This window comes from Telmatherina bonti (genome assembly GCF_933228915.1).
Source record: "Telmatherina bonti genome assembly, chromosome: 11".
Taxonomy (NCBI): Eukaryota; Metazoa; Chordata; class Actinopteri; order Atheriniformes; family Telmatherinidae; genus Telmatherina; species Telmatherina bonti.
Genome location: NC_136629.1, coordinates 26,586,448 through 26,604,036, shown reverse-complemented (window position 1 = coordinate 26,604,036; position 17,589 = coordinate 26,586,448). Strand labels below are relative to the sequence as shown.

Sequence of the window (17,589 nt, the reverse complement as noted above, 5' to 3'; positions counted from 1 at the left end):
GTCTTTCTCTGCAACAGAAAAAAACCATTTGCAAGTGAGCTGTGACTATTTTCCTCCGAGTTTTACAGACCACCATCCACTATTAACTCAAGAAAATAAATGTAACAAATGTCTCAGGAACCAAGTCAAACAGTGCATTTTAATGTTACAGTAAATCTAAAGTGGCACAGAAAGCATACATACAATAAAATATTGCTTCTCTGACATCTTACTTTTGCTCAGTTAATAATTGCAGCTCAATTTACATTTTTTGGGTGGCATGAATAGTAATTTTATTAAAATCCTTAAGCTGTCTGGTTTTGCATTGTGTGCACAGCAGCAGCAAACAGAATATTTAATCAAATCTTTTTTTTTTTTTTTTTTTTTTACAACTTTAACCACGAACAAACTTTCACCAAATCTCCACCTTAAGAAAATATTCTCTCAATATACAATATTTGTAAGTAATAAATACAACACAACATTCATAGACATCACAATAAATGTTTTGCTTAAAAAAAGTGTTTTCTGTTTCTGTAATTACAGTAAAATCTTAACAGTATGTAATATGGAGACAACTACTGGATGTAATCATCTCTACTCATTTATAATATGGTTACCATGGGAATAATGATCATGTTATGTGTATATACTGTAAAATTTCTTCTTTTCTGTCAAAAGTCATGTGTTGGTCAGAGAGGTTTTTAGTCTTGTAATTTGCGCTCCACTTCAGCAAAAACCTTTGCATTAATCTCATCCACTTCATCTTCCACCTGGTTAAAAAAAAAACCAAAACATAAAAGACATTTATTTTATTATTTGAGAAGTGCAAGTTAGTATTAATGTCATTCACAACGTGTCCAAAAATGTAACTAAGCTCAGTATAAGAGGCCATTTTTTTCTTCATTTATTTCATTTAACACTTTTTGTTGCCAAACCCTGAGGGTCCTCTAATGATAACAAACTGATTGCTGATAAAACGCCTTAGAGCAGCTTATAAAAACTAACCCCAGATCGTCATCAACAGTTAAAATTGACTTCAAAATGAAAAAAACACAGTCTATAAAACCATACATTCAGTAATCACCTGCTCCACATTGTCCACTTCAGGGATATAAAACTGCATCATGTTCTGAATGCCATTTCTCAGGGTGACTGTAGAGCTGGGACATCCAGTGCAGGAACCAACCAGCTTTAACTTGACTGTGCCATTCTCAAATCCCTTAAAAATGACATCGCCTCCATCCTCTTGTACTGTAGGTCTTGTGGATGAAAACAGCAATTCAATTAGAGTGTAACAAAGCAGTATGAAGTGCTTACAGTCTGAGACTGTTATTACTCTCTACGATGCACTGCATGGTGGCAGCAAACTGTAGTAGATCTGACTATACTGTTTTAAATTTTTTTTAGATACAATCAAGCTGTTTTTATCTTTAATTTTTTAAAGACAATCACAATCATATTTGTGTTATTTTTGAAGTGGTTTCCATCATACCAAGTACTATTGCAGACAGTGATGTCATCAGCTCTATCTTTACTAGGCTACAAACACAGCATCCTAACACATGTATTCCCATTCTGTAGATTAGACAAGTATCTTTCTCTGCAACTTTACCAACATTCCAACAGTTCGTCGGGTGCTTAACCAGACTAAACGTTGTGCTTATTTCACACAAACATTAAAATTGCATTTAGCTCCACTGTCCTCCCTTCTTTAAGAAGGTCAGACCATAATCTGGTTCTTCTCACCTCTACCTACAAACCAGCAGCAACCAGTCAATATGCAGACCAAATAAAACCTGGTCTCATGAGTCTGAGGATGCTCTGAGGAGATGCTTTGAGGAGACAGACTAGAATGTACTCAGTGAACCACTTGGAGACATCCCTGAAACAATGCCATGGCTGACTGTGACAAATAAGTGTCACACCTCCACTCTGTCTCCCTGCAGCTCAGTCATGGACCTTAACACAGCCTCATCTCCCTCCAGTACATAGAAGCGAAGAAGGGATAGAGCAGATTACACTTAGGGAAGGTAAGATAATAAAAAAAATATCTGCACCAAGATGTTGCTTATCGTCTCTAAGTCTGTTGTGGGAAGTGCAGTCAGCTCTGCAGCCATCTGCTGGGGCAGCAGCATCAGAACCACAGACTTAAGGCCCCTTTATGCTCCCAGCATATATAAGTGAAGACATCTGTTTCAAACGTTGTCAAACGCTGGCATCCTCATACCTCCATGGGTCTTTTACATGCCATGATTATTAAGTTAGTTCATCCACTAGTGGGAACTCCTGAGTTCAGAGTTCACTTCTGCATTTTGATGCCGGTTGTTGTTCTCCTAAACATTTTCTACATCTTCTTCTACTTCAGGTGCTATTTATGTGACAGTTTCTGTGTTGTTGTCTTCTTCCCGTTCCTCTTCTCTGCCTGGTTTGTTTCTTTCGCAGGTGATGTGTCAGCTATACCACTCAACACTGACCCTGTAATTTCCAGTGGTATCTTTCTGTTGTCTGCATCGACTGATGGATAGCTAAGCCCCTTGAAAACAAACTCTGTGTGTAACCAATGCAGAAGGTGGATTAAACCTTTTTCCCATCTGCCTATCGGTCTTCTGCATCAAGCATTAACGGGCCTTTAAAGACAATGGACAAACTAATGAAGAAGGCTGGTTCTGTGTTGGGAATAACTCCGGAGCCGCTGGTGCTGATTGTCCTCGGAAGAATTACACAAGCTGCTGGGAAAGATTTCTCACATCCTCTACACAACACAGTTAAAGGGGTCCTATTATGGTATTTCAATTTTTCTGAGCTTTCTACCGTGTTACAGTGTTGAATCCTCATCAGACATGTGAACGACACTGTTTTTTATCACCTAAACGCATGTTTGAGTTTGAGTTCCAGCACTCTCTCCGTTCGGCTTCCATGGCGACGAAAAACGGGTCGTTTTAGAGAGTTTTTTTCTACTTGTAAATCCTTGTGACGTCCCGGGGGATAAGGTTCGGTGATTGGTTACCTTCTACTGGTTAACAAGGGCATGTACAAATACATCAGGCGGGTGGAAAACGTCGGATAAAGTTATTTCCAACGATGGCTGGTGAGTTTACCAAAGAGAGACATCCTGCTGCATTCGTTGCTGTGGGTTGCTGTTTTCCACTTCGTTTTCAGGGTCTGATTCAGGTTCCAACATGTAGGGCTGTATGCTACGTGTTGACATTGTATTTTTTTTTTTTTATTGAGTTTATATTAGCCTAATCCTTCTGTTTATGAGATGTCACAATGACGGCTAAAGCAGTTGCGTTACGCGCTCCCGATGTAGTGCAGTGGCGGGAGGCGGGGCTTAATGCGGAAGAGTCTCAATCCACTCGTTTTGCCCACAGGCTGATCTGACAGTCTACGGAGAGGGTCGGTCTGAAGTAAATAAAGCGATTTGTGACAATAACTCGATCCTTCTGGTCTCAGAAATAAAAATAAATTGCCTGAAATGCACATAATAGTTCCACTTTAAGAAACAACAAAGCGTGTTCAGTGAGAGAATTCTTCAACTCCAATAAAAAGAGACAAAGGTACCAGAGTTCATTCCTCCCAGAAGCCATCCCTATTTGGAACTAGTCAGTCTTCTCATTATTATTAATCATTATTGTTTTTATCAATCAAATGAATGCAGATTCTAATGAATTAATAAACTCACAACGTATTTTTCCTTTAATGTAATTTATCTCACTACTATTGTCTCAGAGAGTGCTGTCAACATCACTTTGAAAGGGTGAAGAAAGAAAAATTAAGCATAGCTGAAAAGATTTTTTTACCAATAAAGTCACTTTTATGTAGCAGACATAAAAATGAGTTAATTTTTTACCTGATTCTTGTGTCCAAAAGCTCCTTTATCATAGATACAATATCATCATCATCTTCAGAAAGACCTGGAATACCAGAAATGCTTAATATTCATATATAAATAAACATCTCTGCTATGCAGTTGCATATGATAACTCTGAATACTCACTGCTTTCATGGTGCACTGCTCCTGTTGTTATTGGCTCACCGCTCTCAAAGAACTTAGTGATGGCCTCCAAAGCGTGACGCTTAATGTCTGTCCACTCAAGATCTTCATCTGTCTGAAGGAAACTTAAGCATCTCATTTCCTTGCTTTACCCAAAAAGGCTTCAAAGGAAGTAAATAATTCAGATGAGCTGTGACAGTGCATTTAATACTTACTTTTGTGACTGTAATGAAGTCCGGCCCAAAGAACACACTTTTAACTCCTTCAATTTCAAACAGGTCCCTGAAAGCATCATGTTGTATTCAGTAAAAATGAAAAACATACAGAAACATGAAATCTTATTGGTTCTTTTAGGGATTGCAATGTAGACTCAAAAAAGAATATGTGTCAGATCGCATCAGAGAACAATACATAATCACAATGCACTTCAGTACCCTGTTATGTCTTTAACAAACCCATAAATTATTTATTTATTTATCAAAATGTTACGCTGACAGCTTGGTAATGTGTCTGACTTAACTTACGACAATGCAAAAATCTGCAGGGAAATAATTTGTAACTAAACATTATTCAACAAATAGCTTTAATGTTGTGCCACATGAGACATGCAATGGTTAAAGGGAAAGCTGCATGTTATAGATCTGATTCCAAAGTTTTGGCAAAACAGAAGCGGAAATAAACTTAAATAAAAGTTATGATTTGTCATTTTTCTCAGTTTCTCTCTGCTGTTACCTTCCAATGTGGTATGTAAGAAAAAACATCCATTTTCTCTATTCATTTTCTCAACACACATCTGATCATTTTCTCAAAATTACTTAAAAATTTACCATAAACATTATAATGATAAAGAAAACACTCAACACTTCACAGCCTGACACATGAAAGCATGAGATCTGAGACTATCATAATGACCCCTAATGCAACAAAATATATCAGTAATGTGGCACACTACCTGGCTAAAGATGAAGTTCCAGCTGAGTTAGGTGATGGAAAGTCAAGTGTCCCACTTCCAAGTACAGGTTTACCAGGGAGGAACTTCAAGCTTCTGGGATTTGGAGTGTCTTGAGTTTGGATGGAAAAGTATCTAACTGTAAAACATCACAAAGCAATCCGCTCAGTAAGGTTGTATTGTATTTTCTCCATAAATGCGATTACAGTCTGCATGACGACACGGTTTAGCTAAATATGAGTCTGTTTTCCAGACATTGTGTTCCTACCTGAGCAGCTGGTGGCTCTTGTCCCGGACTGAAGCTGCGCTCCGAAGCTCTGTGAGCGGTATGAACTTCTAGTCTTGGTTAGAAACCTTGGAAGATGTAGATAATAAGTATGTCTTGCACGTATGATGTTAGGCTTTCAAACTATTGAAAACATTTTCATACAATCAAAACCGTTTTAAATAAAGAAGTGGGAAAAGTGGCGATAATATTAATCGTCATTCATTTTAGTAAAAGATGAAGCTCACACTACTTGCGCTAGCTAGCAGCTAGCGAGTTAAAGGCTTTTTTTTTTTTTTTTAATATACAGATAAAAAATAATCGACGTCATCAACTAACTTTTTTCCAAGTAAATCCATATCTAGATGAACGGAGTTCAGCTGGAGAGTAGAAAATCTGCCATTTAATGCATTTGGATGGTTAGCTAAATACTGGACCAAGTGTCATCATAACTACCCAAAGAAATGTGTTTTTTATGTATTACACAAACATTAAAACTTTTCAGACAATTTATATAAAAACACAACAAACAATGTGCGACAGATACAGAGATTCAAACCTAAAGTAAGCGGGATTTCTTGCCCTTAACAACAGCTGAAGTCCCCATCTCATGTGCGCCGCCATTTTGTTTGTTTTGAAAAAGAGGACCCCATGTGGTAGAAGGCGCATAGTCCTGATCCAAAGAGCCTAAATCTAATGTCAGCGTCTGATTTCTTCTTGATTTTGTCTGTAACACAAGAAAAAGTGTTTTTTTTATATTAATTAATTAATTAATTAATTAATTAGCTATTTAAGAAAATTCTCATTTAAAATAAGTATTTTATTTTTTAGATAACCCATTTAGTTTAGGCTGTGGAAGATTGTACTCCAGCCTGTAAAGACAACAGATATTCTGATGATGCTGTCTCAGTTATACTTATTGCTGTCACACACCTGGACAAACCCAACACTCATGTGAGGGTGCTGTTTCTTCAGGCTTACACTGCTTCAGCTCAAAGAAGCAAGGCAACAAATGGCTCTCATCCACCTCTACAAGGACATCCTCAACTACAAACTTCAGGAGACCAAACTTGGAAGTTTCACCTCCTCCTCTTCAACACTGGTAACATCCAAGACTGCATTTTCATGCCACTCCCCTATTTACTCTTTACTCATGACGTCATTCACTGTTATGACTCAAACTCCATATTTAAGTTTGCAGATGATGCAGCCATGGTGAGGTTGATAAGCAACAAGGAGGTGATGGCCTACAAGGAGGAGGTCCGGTCTCTGATGTCCTTGTGCTACACCAATAACTATAAAATAATATATAAATTATATTCCTTAACACCAAGAAAACAAGAAAATCAATGATTACAAGAAACACAAGTATTCAAATTGCAATGGTCTTGTAATGCGCACAGAGGAGGTGGAACAGGTGTCGAGCTTCTATTACTTAAGAAAGCATCTAGGAGTGGATCTTATGGACCTGGGCATGCAAACCAGCAAGTAAAAAAAAAAAGCACAGTAAAGACTGATTTTCTGCTCTCCTCTGGAGTCTCACCTCATAAAGTTTTAGTGTCCTGGCAGATGGATGAACTGTGTGGTTCTTCAGTTGCACCAGAAAAAAGACAAAGGAACTGCAACGGAAAATTAAGATAGACCACCGGATCACTGGTGCTCCACATTCCAAGTGGAGGAAATCTATAACAAGTGAAAAATTTACATCAAGAAAGACTGCACACACAGGACATTGCCTTTTTGACACCCTTCCCTACGGCAGGTTACGTATCATGAAGACAAAGACAAGCACGTTGAGAAAAAGCTTTTTCTTCGGGCAATGAATGCACTGATGACAGGCGGAGCTGCGCTCACACTCCAGTAATCTGAAGTTTGTAGTTTTCAGGCCTTCTAAGACCATTTTCTTCTTCAAGATGATTTTTTTTTATTATAGTCATTCATGAGTTGATGCTGCTATTATTTTGTTATTGGTGATGCTGCAAAGTGAATGACTGATGTCAAACTAATATGCAGTGACCATAAAAATGTTAAAAATGGCAATAACTATATATTCTTTCACAATTTTTAATGAAATGTTCAAAACTTTTCTTGTTACAAACAAGGTAAAAGTAAAAAAACAAACAAAAACATATCCTAGAAAAAAAATGGATGTTGTTTTTGGGTGTCATTCATCTTAAAGTGAAAGAAGTTGCTTACCACGACTGAATTACAGGTTAAACAAAGCACTTCACTTCAAGAATTTAAAACATGCTGCACATACATTCAGATTCTCAACACCATATTTCTGGTGTATTCTTACAAACCATAATCATAGCGCATAGGCCTACTGTAAACACAGTCACTCTGAAGCAGGAACATCAAGGTGAGTGTGTTTGAAATAAAACAAACAGTGAGCATGGCAAGAAGGCCAACCCAATGTTTCCCAACATTTGTTCACACAGAGAAGGTGGTGCTCCGAAGGAGTGGCAGAAAGAGAGAGAAGACTCCCATCAGAGCAGGACTTTACTCTGAACTCTCTACAGCAAGGTAATTTTGACTTCATGGACCCGGTTTTCAGTTATATCACAAAAGTTTAAGACTTTGTTCAACGTCTTACTGTCAAAACTGATGTGAGGATTTGATGCTGACCTCGTGAGGAATCTGTAAAGCTATAAGGAAACCTGAGTGTACTGAGGACCCCTTCTTCAGCTGTATTCTTCCTCGGCACTAAGAGATGGTGATCTGGATTATCTTCCCAATTACACTATCTCTGGTGTCTCTCATTGGAACATGGAGCATGTAAGTCCACAATTCATGCTTTGTTTTTTTGTTTTTCCACCCTGGTGAGACAAAAATATATTCTATTTTTTATTTTTTTTCTCAGCCTCAGCAGATTGCGGTGACATTTAAATGCAACATTTACTTTGAGTGTGTAAAAATCTTGATCTTAGTTACTGGCATCTTTAAGTTTTGTGGATGAAAGCTGATTGTGTCCCTCAGAATCATCATGTCATGAACAGGAAAACATGAACAGTATAGTTTTGCAGAGTGTGGCGGTAATATTAAGGATGGTTGGCATTTTCTGTAACGATTAAAGATTATCTATCTGTCAAAGTTTTATTCCATGTCAGACTTTTTCTCCCCTTTTTTTGTTTCAAGACAGTACAGAATTTACTTGTACCATTAAACAGCAGCCTTGAAATATGTAGCCGGGCTTGTTTCGCAGGCTGCAGGGTGTGCAGTGTCAAGACAAACTTAAGAGATCCACTTGCTATTCATGCAGATAATTGATCTGCTGTGTTAGTCATTCGTGACAATAGCCTGTAAATGGAAATGTTTTTCACCTGATTTGACGTCAGTGAAATAGTTGGTGAGAAACCTTTCTCATCACATTCCCAACATGGCTGCTTAATGCTGCTGAGATGTATCTTGTTTCAGACTGTTTTTTGCATCTTAAATGCTGTGAAAGTTAGAATGTTTTTAATCTAAATGCAGATTTTTTTCTTTTGGTTCACATGTTTAGATACGGCCTGGCTGTCACCAACAATCATGTGTGCTCCCTTAGTGACTGGTGAGTTGCATACAACAGTCGTTTTGGCTTCTCTTTTAGCGTTGGAATAGTGACAAATTCTCCATTTCTTCTCAGGGTTGGTGAAAACTACTGCACAGTCAATATTTCCAATGGATGTTGCTTTGTTCCAACTATAAGGTAAAAAATACTGCTTTCAGAATTTAGCATTTTATCTTCCATTGTGTGCAATCAAATATCGAACACAAGCAATGAAATAATTCTGTGATTCCAGCTCGAGTGGAACCAGTGCACCAGAAAACTCCCTTTTTACAGCCATCATGAATGCCGGATCCTTCCTGTGTGAGTTCACCTGCTGAATGATGAACATTTCATACATGAATGTGTCTGTGATGCATCAACTGTGATGTCCTCTATAGTTCTGCTGTTTTGTATGTTCCACCATGCTCATATTATGGAGAAACACGCATGTCACTCCTTGCTGAGCAAATCGGCGCTGGTATTTGGGGTGGTGGCGGCCATGGGTGCATTTGGAGCTGGAAACTGTAACGTAAGTACCACTGTTGTTACCGACAGTTTGTGATTAACTATCAGCAGTGCTGAAATTGCTTCAGAGCAACAACGCCAGAGGTTCACACACTGAACCACAAAGAGAACTTAGTTCCAAATTCAGCCAGGGGTTTGATTATTGTAAATCTTTCACCAAACAAGGAAGTCAAACCTGTGTTGAAACAGCAAACAAAAGCTGGTAATGATGTTTTATTTTGTGTGTGATGACTCACAATAGAAGGAGAGTTGTCATGTCTTTCACAGTTTGTAGCACTGCATGGAAGTCACATCTTTATTTAAACAGTTGTGTATTGGAAACCAGTTGTTTCCATGAGCATTCCAGGATCCTTTCCATTAGTGCTGCCAAACCAGCCTACTGTTCTGTAACAATGTCACATATTACACAACAGTCATGATTCTGCCTTTTCTTAGACAAGCTTTTGTGTAATTTTCATAATTAATCTTTAGGAGTAGCTCTGAAGGCTTCTTAAAGCTCATTTTTGGACGTTGGCTGCCTTTCGTGTTGAGATCCAAGCTGTGTGAAGGATTTATCTCTCTGTAAGACATGTTGCCACTAATTTCCAGCCCAGCCCTTCTGTTGTTTGACAGAAGTCAGCCTTTTCTTCCTGTTTCCATCCTGTACAACTGTCTTCTTGATAGTCACATTTTCATCTAGACCATTTCTGATCAGACTCGAAACAGCCGATGGACCAACTGAAGGTCTAGACGAATCTCTCACGTCTTGTTTCCAAGTCTTTCCTGGAGTGTTTGCCATGTTTCTCATGGACATTAATTTTAGATCCTCATATGCTATAGACAGTTTTGAAGACTTAACATTTATTTTTGTTTTCTTTTTGTTTTGTTGTTGTAGAAAGAAGCAAAGTTTTCATCTAAAAACTCTTTTTGGAAGCATGTAGTTGGTGCAAAATGTGTTTGTGTGTGTGTACATATTTAAATATACAGATATATATTTGTCTGATAATTATTAAGCACTAGGACTGGCCTGAAATTGAATGGAAAAAAAAAAAACTTCGGACCTTCAGAAAGACAAAATAACTATTACTTAAGATCACTTTAAAAGGTAAAAGAAAGTCTGGATCTATAGAAGAAAAATAAGAAGAAATGTAGGGTTGCTCAACACTTTTGCACTGCAGTGTGATGACATTAGTACACAAAATCGCAGGCAAAATGTATATGAGTTGAATCCAAGTGTCAATCTAATTATTGCAATAAATGAATAAAAAATGAAAACAATGGGATGTAAAACATTCACTCTTGAAGAATTTTTCTGTAATATCCTCCTGACTACCAGGAAAAAAAAATGTGTAACTACAAATGTCCACTACGGAGGTCATAGCGTAAACTTTTAAATATTGTGATAAAATGTAGTTATATTTATCTAAGAAACGATTTAATGTGTTTATAAGATATTCAATGAAAATATAACTACAAAATTTCAAGTAAAAATCAGCACAAAGCACTTTTGCTCTTCCCATAAAACACGCTTGTTGCAATGGAGCCCATTTTTGTCCTCCACAGAGGACAAATTTGAACTACTGGTAGTCAGGAGGATATCCTGGTTTTTGTGATTAACACAAAGACATGCAAAAACTCAGTTACTTTAAAGTGTTCAGCAAATATAGGATTGTTTGATCTCCAAAGGGGGTAAAGATACTTTTTTTTTCCAACATTTTGAATTTAATTAATTTGATTTTTTCCTCATTTGGACAATTTAAACATTCAGGTCAGCTCTATGCTAAAGAATCGGGCGCACTACAAAGATATTTGACCATTCAGAAAAGTTCACACAAGGTTGTCAAACAAAAGTTAATGATTTACATTCACATGAGAAGGTTGAATAAAATATTAATATGTTGTTTGGGAAATCTACTTCAGTTGCTACAAACAGGAACATACATTTTGATCAGGAATGCTGAAAACTTTATGTACAAAGCCACATATGAAAATATCTCCTTATTGTGTCTGCCTCGAGTTAAATGATCTGCAAATGCACTTAAAATGGAAGCTGCTTGTTCTCCACAGCCAGGTTACCTGCCGCTCCTTCACTACTTTGGAGCTGCCATCAGTTTCATGTGTGTCTGCTTCTACATCATCTTACTGACTGCCCTGACTGGGAAGTGCGTCCTGACTGGATACGAGAAGGTTCTTTATCCCCTGCGCATCATCTCCACTGTGATTCAAATCATTGTGACTATCTGCTGTATCCTTTTTTTCCATTGGCTGTTTTTCATGGTATGTATTCCACAAACCTTTTGCTCTGGATTTGTTTTGAAGGCCTTGAACATCTTGTCTTGTAAGGAACAGGACATGTCAGTAATACACTTGAGCAGTGACGCCTGTTTTATACCCTCCAGCTGTACCGTGAGGCAACGTAGCACTGGCTTTGTTTACCAAGTGGGCTGATCATTCAACCATGCACAGCAGAGATTTGCTCAACAATTTCACTGCATTAATCTTTAGCAGCCCTGCGATGGACTGGCGAGCTGTCCAGGGTGTACCCTGCCTGTCGCCCAAAGCCAGCTGGGATAGGCTCCAGCTTCCCCGCGACCCTGAATTGGATTAAGCGGTTCAGAAAATGAATGAATGAATGAATAATCTTTAGCAGCTGTTTTTGTTGTGCACATATTCTTTTACATGATCCCCCTTGTCACAAAAAGAAATAAATAAATAAAATTCACACACAACAGATGTACAGAATTTGACTTTGCTCTATAGATCCTTGACGGGACCCCCTTCAGATACTGTGTTGTTTTCCCAGGAGGAGTACTTCTACAATCACCTCTCGGCCATATTTGAGTGGATGCTAAGCGTCAACCTGCAGCTCTTTGAGCTCAGCTACGCAGTGGAATTTTGCTTCTTCTCTTCCTTCATGATATCAAATCTTTTGGGCAAACGGGAGGAGGAGAAGCCTTTGATCATGTCAATGTCCTGATATAAGGCTGCCAGAGTCCAGCGTGAGGATGGACTGAATCCGACATCTGTAACTACAGTGGCTGGACTCTGGCTGAGAGATTTGTAGTATTTTGATCTTTGTATATGTGTGTGTGTGTGTGTGTGTCTGCTAGGATGGATTAAGATTATTTTTTCCCTCACTTTATATTGTTATCTAAACATGACTTTCTATATGAGGGACTTCCATTTCTTACATAAGACTGGATATAGGCATTATATTTATTGACATTTTCACTGCAACTGAACAAAACATAATTACTCTACTAAGAAAACACTTGCACACTAATGTAACTCTTGTTTAAGGACTTTATCTTTCTTTTTAACTGTTGTACGGGCAACATCCAATGGAAAACATTTCTCAACGCAGGGATATAAACGATAATCTAAATAGAAATTGTCACCGATGTTGGCACACTGTTTTTTCCTTTGTACATATTAGCACATGAGCCGTTTTGGCACTGCAATAAAATCCTAATTGTATACAGATAAGTCTTGTTCTTGAGTTGCGACAAGAGGATTAATTCTGATCTGAAGGGCAGAGGAAGCTTGTAAGTTTCCTGACTTCACACCATCCTGTTTGACCAGATAACTAAAACTGAGTGAAGCATCTCAACTGGTTTTCAAAAGTTTAGTGGGTGTTGTCGGTCTTTTTCATTTAATTTAAATGCTCTGTTAAACATATTTCAGTATGAATGTGCATACTGAAGAGAACGAAATCCATTTTGACAGCTTAAAGAGCCTCAAAACATTCAAAGTTTCTTGAGTTTCAATAAAAACTAAATGCGAGGATAGGACGATTGTTTTTTAATCCTAGCCAAATGCCTACATCATTGGATTTCTCCGTTTTTTTTAACTAGATTGAAGCAGGTGGTCCAGTCAGAAGTGTCATCATACAATACAAATAAGGATCAAGTAAGAGTTAAGCGTAGTTTTCCTTTTCTTTTTTAGCTTTTAAGACACAAAGCACTTCATAAAAACTTAAAGGTAAAATGTAAGTGGCTTTTGTGGTGAGCTCTGCAAGACCTCAAAGAGACTTTAATCAGTCAGGAGCATAGTTTGATCTAATATACATTTTGCACCTTCATTCAACACACAGCAGACTCCCTAACTAGTGTCTTAAGCAACACATCAAGCAGGTTGGGAAACCATGTTTTTGCAGAAGGCCTTACTGGAGTCATTTAAGTGGTTGTATAATGACAATGCCCTAAGAGAAAACTTGCTGTCACACAAGCTTGTATAACAACATAGACAACTCTTGAAGATAGTTTGTGGTCTTTAAATAACAATTCTGGAAGACAAATTCAGCCTTCCCCCTCGTTTCTCAAACAGCTTATTTTTAGTTGCTTATTTGAAAAGCATGATTTGATTTGGTTCTTTAAGCAATTATTTCTTTGAATATACATTTTAAAAAAACTAAACTTAAAGGCAAAATATTTAGATAACCTATTTAACTGAAAGCCTATTTTAGTCCTGTCTGGTTGCAAAAAAAAATCCCTTTGTAGAATCAAAAATTTGAGAATGTTGCAGACTGGATTATGGTGGATAACAGGTAGCTTCTGGGCTCAGAGCTTTTATTTCCAGGTTATGTAAAATATCTTGCTAAATTGCTGTCATCTCTCTTCAATGACTGCTGAAGACTCCTAGTAGTAGACAGTGAATACAACAATACTCCAGCTATTCAGAGAAGAAATTTTAAGCTTTTTCTTCACAGAAATCTGGTCTCCAGAGACACATTTCCATTAAAAGAAAATGTAACCACGATTCACACCAACCCACTCTGTTTAGGGCGGTGTTTCTCAATTGCAGTTCTCGGCCCTGCCCTGCATGTTCAGAGGCAAACCTACTTGATTCAGATTAATGAACTTCCTCATCTAGATCTTTGCTGTTGCTGAGCCATTTATTTCATTCAGGTGTGGTGAAGCAGGATTGCCTCTACAAAATGCAGGCAAGGGGTCCTGAGGACAATAATTGAGAAACACTAGTCTAAGGAAAAAGACAGTTTGCTGTCATTAATGAGGGACACACTCCAGACAGCTTCTGGAAAGGTTGTGCAAACAGAGAATAGAAAGACAGGGAAAAAATTGTTACATAAGTTACAAGTGTTTTTGAGTTTTTGTTGAAGTCTGGCTTGTGTTAAACTAAATTTGTGATCTGGATCAACATCAGCTCATATTTTGTTTTTGATGACTGCAGAAGTCCTGAAAGTCTGAAAAACACTTGCAATTTTAGTGGAGCATTAGCAGCCAAAGGCCCACATCTCTTTCACAGGGCTTATCAGACTTCATAAACTTCATAAGCTTACAAATGAATGCTGCTCTATGACTTCAGCATGTAGAGCATCTGCTTCGTAATAAGCTAGTAATACCCAATATAAACATCATCAGTGGAATGTCACCTGCTCCTGAGTGATGATAAAAAAGTATGTTATGATTGAAGTTGACATAATTCAGTACAGATCTTTACTGAGAAGCGAGACTTTCCACAAAAGTGACAACATGCCTGTTTTTTTTTTTTTTTTAATGCAAAGCACTTAACCTTTACTTGAAAGAAGGTAATATACATCCTGGAATTACAGATAATAAAGATACATTATGAGCAAAATCATTTCACAATGAATAATCATCTTTCTTTCGCATCAACCAAGAGGAGCGCGATATTATCTACAGTTTCTGTTAGGAAGAAAACAGTGAAAAGCACACCTAATTTTGTCAGCATTTTTACTGTATGGTACACTGTAAAAAATTTAATTAACAAAAAAGAAACGTTTCAAAAACACAAATTCCATGGTTGTTTTTCAACTAAGTAACTGCAATGCATACATTATAAATAAATGTAAGGGAAAGAGGGGGAAAAAAAGTACTACAAGCAGTATCCCACAATTCCAGCATGGCTGAAACTAGAAGTGGTCTGAATCCAAACCTAAACTTTGGAGTGTGACTACAGCTTTCACAAACCTTTAAGATACTGTAGATTCCTCAAGCTGCTGCATTTGCCTTATGGGTAACACTTGGGGATAAATCAAGTTAAAATTGCCCTTAAAACTGGTTCTGTGTAAATACAAGTTGCCTATCGTTATTATCCTGTGAGGTGAAAAACACTTGTAAGGATCGAGAACTCAGCATGAGAAAAACAAGGCCTTATAGTTCTTTTTTAATTTCCAACTCAAAGCAATTAAGAACTGAAAAACACATGTTTTCAGCTAGAAGCTTGGTGGGGAGAGGGTCACTGATATTACTCACAGAACTCAAACTCTAAAAGGAAATAATTTCAGTTCTCTTGCTCAGCCTGATTATATTGTTTCCTGCCTCCTCCCTTTATATATCTATCGCTTCACTGACTTCTTGCATTGGAGGAAGCTCCAACTGTACACACTATAAACAATTCTCTTTGCAATAAAAGTAAAGGACACTACAGTGGTTGACAACTCAAAAGTTAATGTGATGATGCAGATTTTTAGTTGTTTAAATCTACAGCAAGATGAAATGAGGGGAAAGCGTTTCAAACGGAGTACATGTTCTTGGTAGTGGATCCGCTCTTACTGGACGTGTCATCGTGTGACTGGTAGCCAATCATGGCTTTCATGGTGAGGTTCAGACGATCTTTGTAAAGTTGCCTGTGGAAAGATGAGATGAAAGCTGAATGCTGGTTAAGACCTGTGCTTACAGTCACCATCTAGTGGCCAATTCAAGCTGACTAATCTTCACATCAATATATACTTAAAGGTTACTTAATTAGGTACACCTCTTTGATTGCTTGTTTACACAAACCGCTTATCAACCAATCACATGGCAGCAACTCAATGCATTAAGGAAAATAAACATGTCATGACAACCTGCTGAAGATCGAACTGAGCATCAGAATGAGGAAAAAGGGGGATTAAAGTGATTGTGAATGTGGCCTGCCTGCTGGTGTTAGACTGGTTGGTCTGGGTATTTCAGAAACTGCTGGGTTCACAAAGAAAGATCCAAACAAGAGTAAATATCCAATGAATGGCAGCGCTCCAGATGACAATGCCTTGTTTACATCTGAAGAAAATAGGCAAACCAGTTCAAGAAGATACAACTAAGGTATGCAGAATCCCATCTCTGAATACAAAACATAAACATTGAAACAGATGGACTACAGCAGCACAAGGCCACACCGGGTGCCACTGCTAAAAGCTAACAACAGGAAAGTGATGCTACACTTCACTGAGGCTGACCAGATTGGAAAAACTTTGTTAATGAAACTCCATTTCAGCTGCAACATTCATGGCAGGATCACATACTAATAACAAAGACTGTCACTGTAATTGATGTTCCAAGCTTCGAAGCATCAACTTCCTTAGCTGTAGCATTAGCACCAACTAGCTTGCTGTTCATCACCAATATCTTTATTGGAATGGCTAATAAACTCATCAGCAGCAGCAGTCTCATTCTGATACACATAATAAACTTGTCAGATGCTCTTGAAGTTTAGCTAAACTTTGGGTTCACCCAACCACGTCTCTTTCCATTCAGTACTCTGATCAGATCTGAAGTCTGAAAATCAGAGTAGCCTGCAGCTGCTGCTGCTCCCGGTGACAGCAGTGCAGGCTCAGTTAACATACTTTGATGCTGTACAAGTGAAATGATTTAATTCTCTGCATTTTTAAGGGGTAGCTCCAACAAAATAATTATGGCGGCCTGCCACAGCTTAGGGCTGAGTAGAGCAATGTAGAAGAAACTCTGGACACGTTTGGGATGGGATGTAACAGGAGAGCTGACGATTCTGCAGCACTGTGGTGATGCCATCATGTTAATATGGACCACAATCTCTGAGGAATGTTTCCCACAACTTGTTAAATCTATGTCGCTAAGAGCTAAGGCAATTCTGAGCGCAAAAGAGGGCTCAACCTGGTACTAGCAAGGTGTACCAAATAAAGTAACCAATGTGTATGAACCATGAGCATGTGACTTTACAACTTACCCTATCGTCATGATAGCTTCCCTGTTTTGGCAGTTGCTTGTCCAGATGGCTATTTTGTCACCTTTAGGTCGGACGTTGACCACAGCTCCACACACATCTTCACTCGCCTCATCAAATGATTCACCAACTAAACACAGGAGCTGCAGGATACAACATTACACCCAACTCAATAATCAAACTAATGTACTGTATATGTTAAATAAAAAAAATTCACTCACAAAAGAACATAAAGAAGCTGATTTATTTTGTGTGGACTAAAGTAGAGTTACCGTTTCCATCCAGTAGCGATCCAGATCATTGTGTCTCTGTTGTTTGTTAAGAGTCATCAGCCATCGACCTCCAAGCTTGTTCCTGTCATCTTCCCACATTGGCTTAATCCCATCCTAGTACACAAAATGAAACAGTTTTGTCACTTAAAAATA

The 17,589-nt window shown here is 38.0% G+C and overlaps 3 protein-coding genes across 4 annotated transcripts in view; 1 reads left to right on the top strand and 2 right to left on the bottom strand.

Moving 5' to 3' along the window:
• Nucleotides 1-126: 126 nt before the first annotated feature.
• Nucleotides 127-5,832, bottom strand: LOC306762607 (NFU1 iron-sulfur cluster scaffold homolog, mitochondrial). Of its 2 annotated transcripts, XM_079249151.1 has the most exons (9): nt 5,750-5,795; nt 5,530-5,570; nt 5,194-5,279; nt 4,929-5,064; nt 4,192-4,258; nt 3,980-4,091; nt 3,833-3,896; nt 1,067-1,241; nt 127-752 (listed from the first exon to the last, which is right to left on the bottom strand). In XM_079249151.1, the coding sequence occupies exons 2-9, from the start codon at nt 5,547-5,549 to the stop codon at nt 684-686; spliced, it is 729 nt and encodes a 242-aa protein (XP_079105277.1). In that variant the 5' UTR covers nt 5,550-5,570; nt 5,750-5,795; the 3' UTR covers nt 127-683. The 2 variants fall into 2 exon arrangements, with proteins under 2 accessions (XP_079105277.1, XP_079105278.1); XM_079249152.1 differs by lacking the exon at nt 5,530-5,570 and having other exon boundaries at nt 5,750-5,832.
• Nucleotides 5,833-7,903: 2,071 nt separating this feature from the next.
• LOC306762423 (transmembrane protein 150A) lies at nt 7,904-12,200 on the top strand (the record flags this gene model as incomplete). The annotated part of the gene is made up of 7 exons (XM_079248865.1): nt 7,904-7,968; nt 8,693-8,740; nt 8,816-8,878; nt 8,973-9,040; nt 9,118-9,248; nt 11,291-11,468; nt 12,007-12,200. The coding sequence occupies 7 exons, from the start codon at nt 7,904-7,906 to the stop codon at nt 12,198-12,200; spliced, it is 747 nt and encodes a 248-aa protein (XP_079104991.1).
• A 2,539-nt stretch (nt 12,201-14,739) lies between these two features.
• eif4e1c (eukaryotic translation initiation factor 4E family member 1c) overlaps nt 14,740-17,589 on the bottom strand; it is an 11,033-nt gene continuing 8,183 nt past the window's right edge. Inside the window, exons 5-7 of the mRNA XM_079248545.1 lie at nt 17,437-17,550; nt 17,168-17,307; nt 14,740-15,833 (exon numbers count right to left, since the gene is read on the bottom strand). Of these exons, the coding sequence (XP_079104671.1) occupies nt 15,719-15,833; nt 17,168-17,307; nt 17,437-17,550 (369 nt within the window). The 3' untranslated portion in view covers nt 14,740-15,718. The remainder of the gene's footprint in view (nt 15,834-17,167; nt 17,308-17,436; nt 17,551-17,589) is intronic.

Excerpts from the sequence above, each read along its gene's own strand:
- LOC306762607 (XM_079249152.1), bottom strand. The coding sequence starts at position 5,814 with ATGGCGGCGCACATGAGATGGGGACTTCAGCTGTTGTTAAGGGCAAGA. Across the intron at positions 5,280-5,749 it reads AGAAATCCCGCTTACTTTAG|GTTTCTAACCAAGACTAGAA; the intron begins GTTTGAATCTCT and ends ACATCTTCCAAG. Across the intron at positions 5,065-5,193 it reads AAGAGCCACCAGCTGCTCAG|TTAGATACTTTTCCATCCAA; the intron begins GTAGGAACACAA and ends GATGTTTTACAG.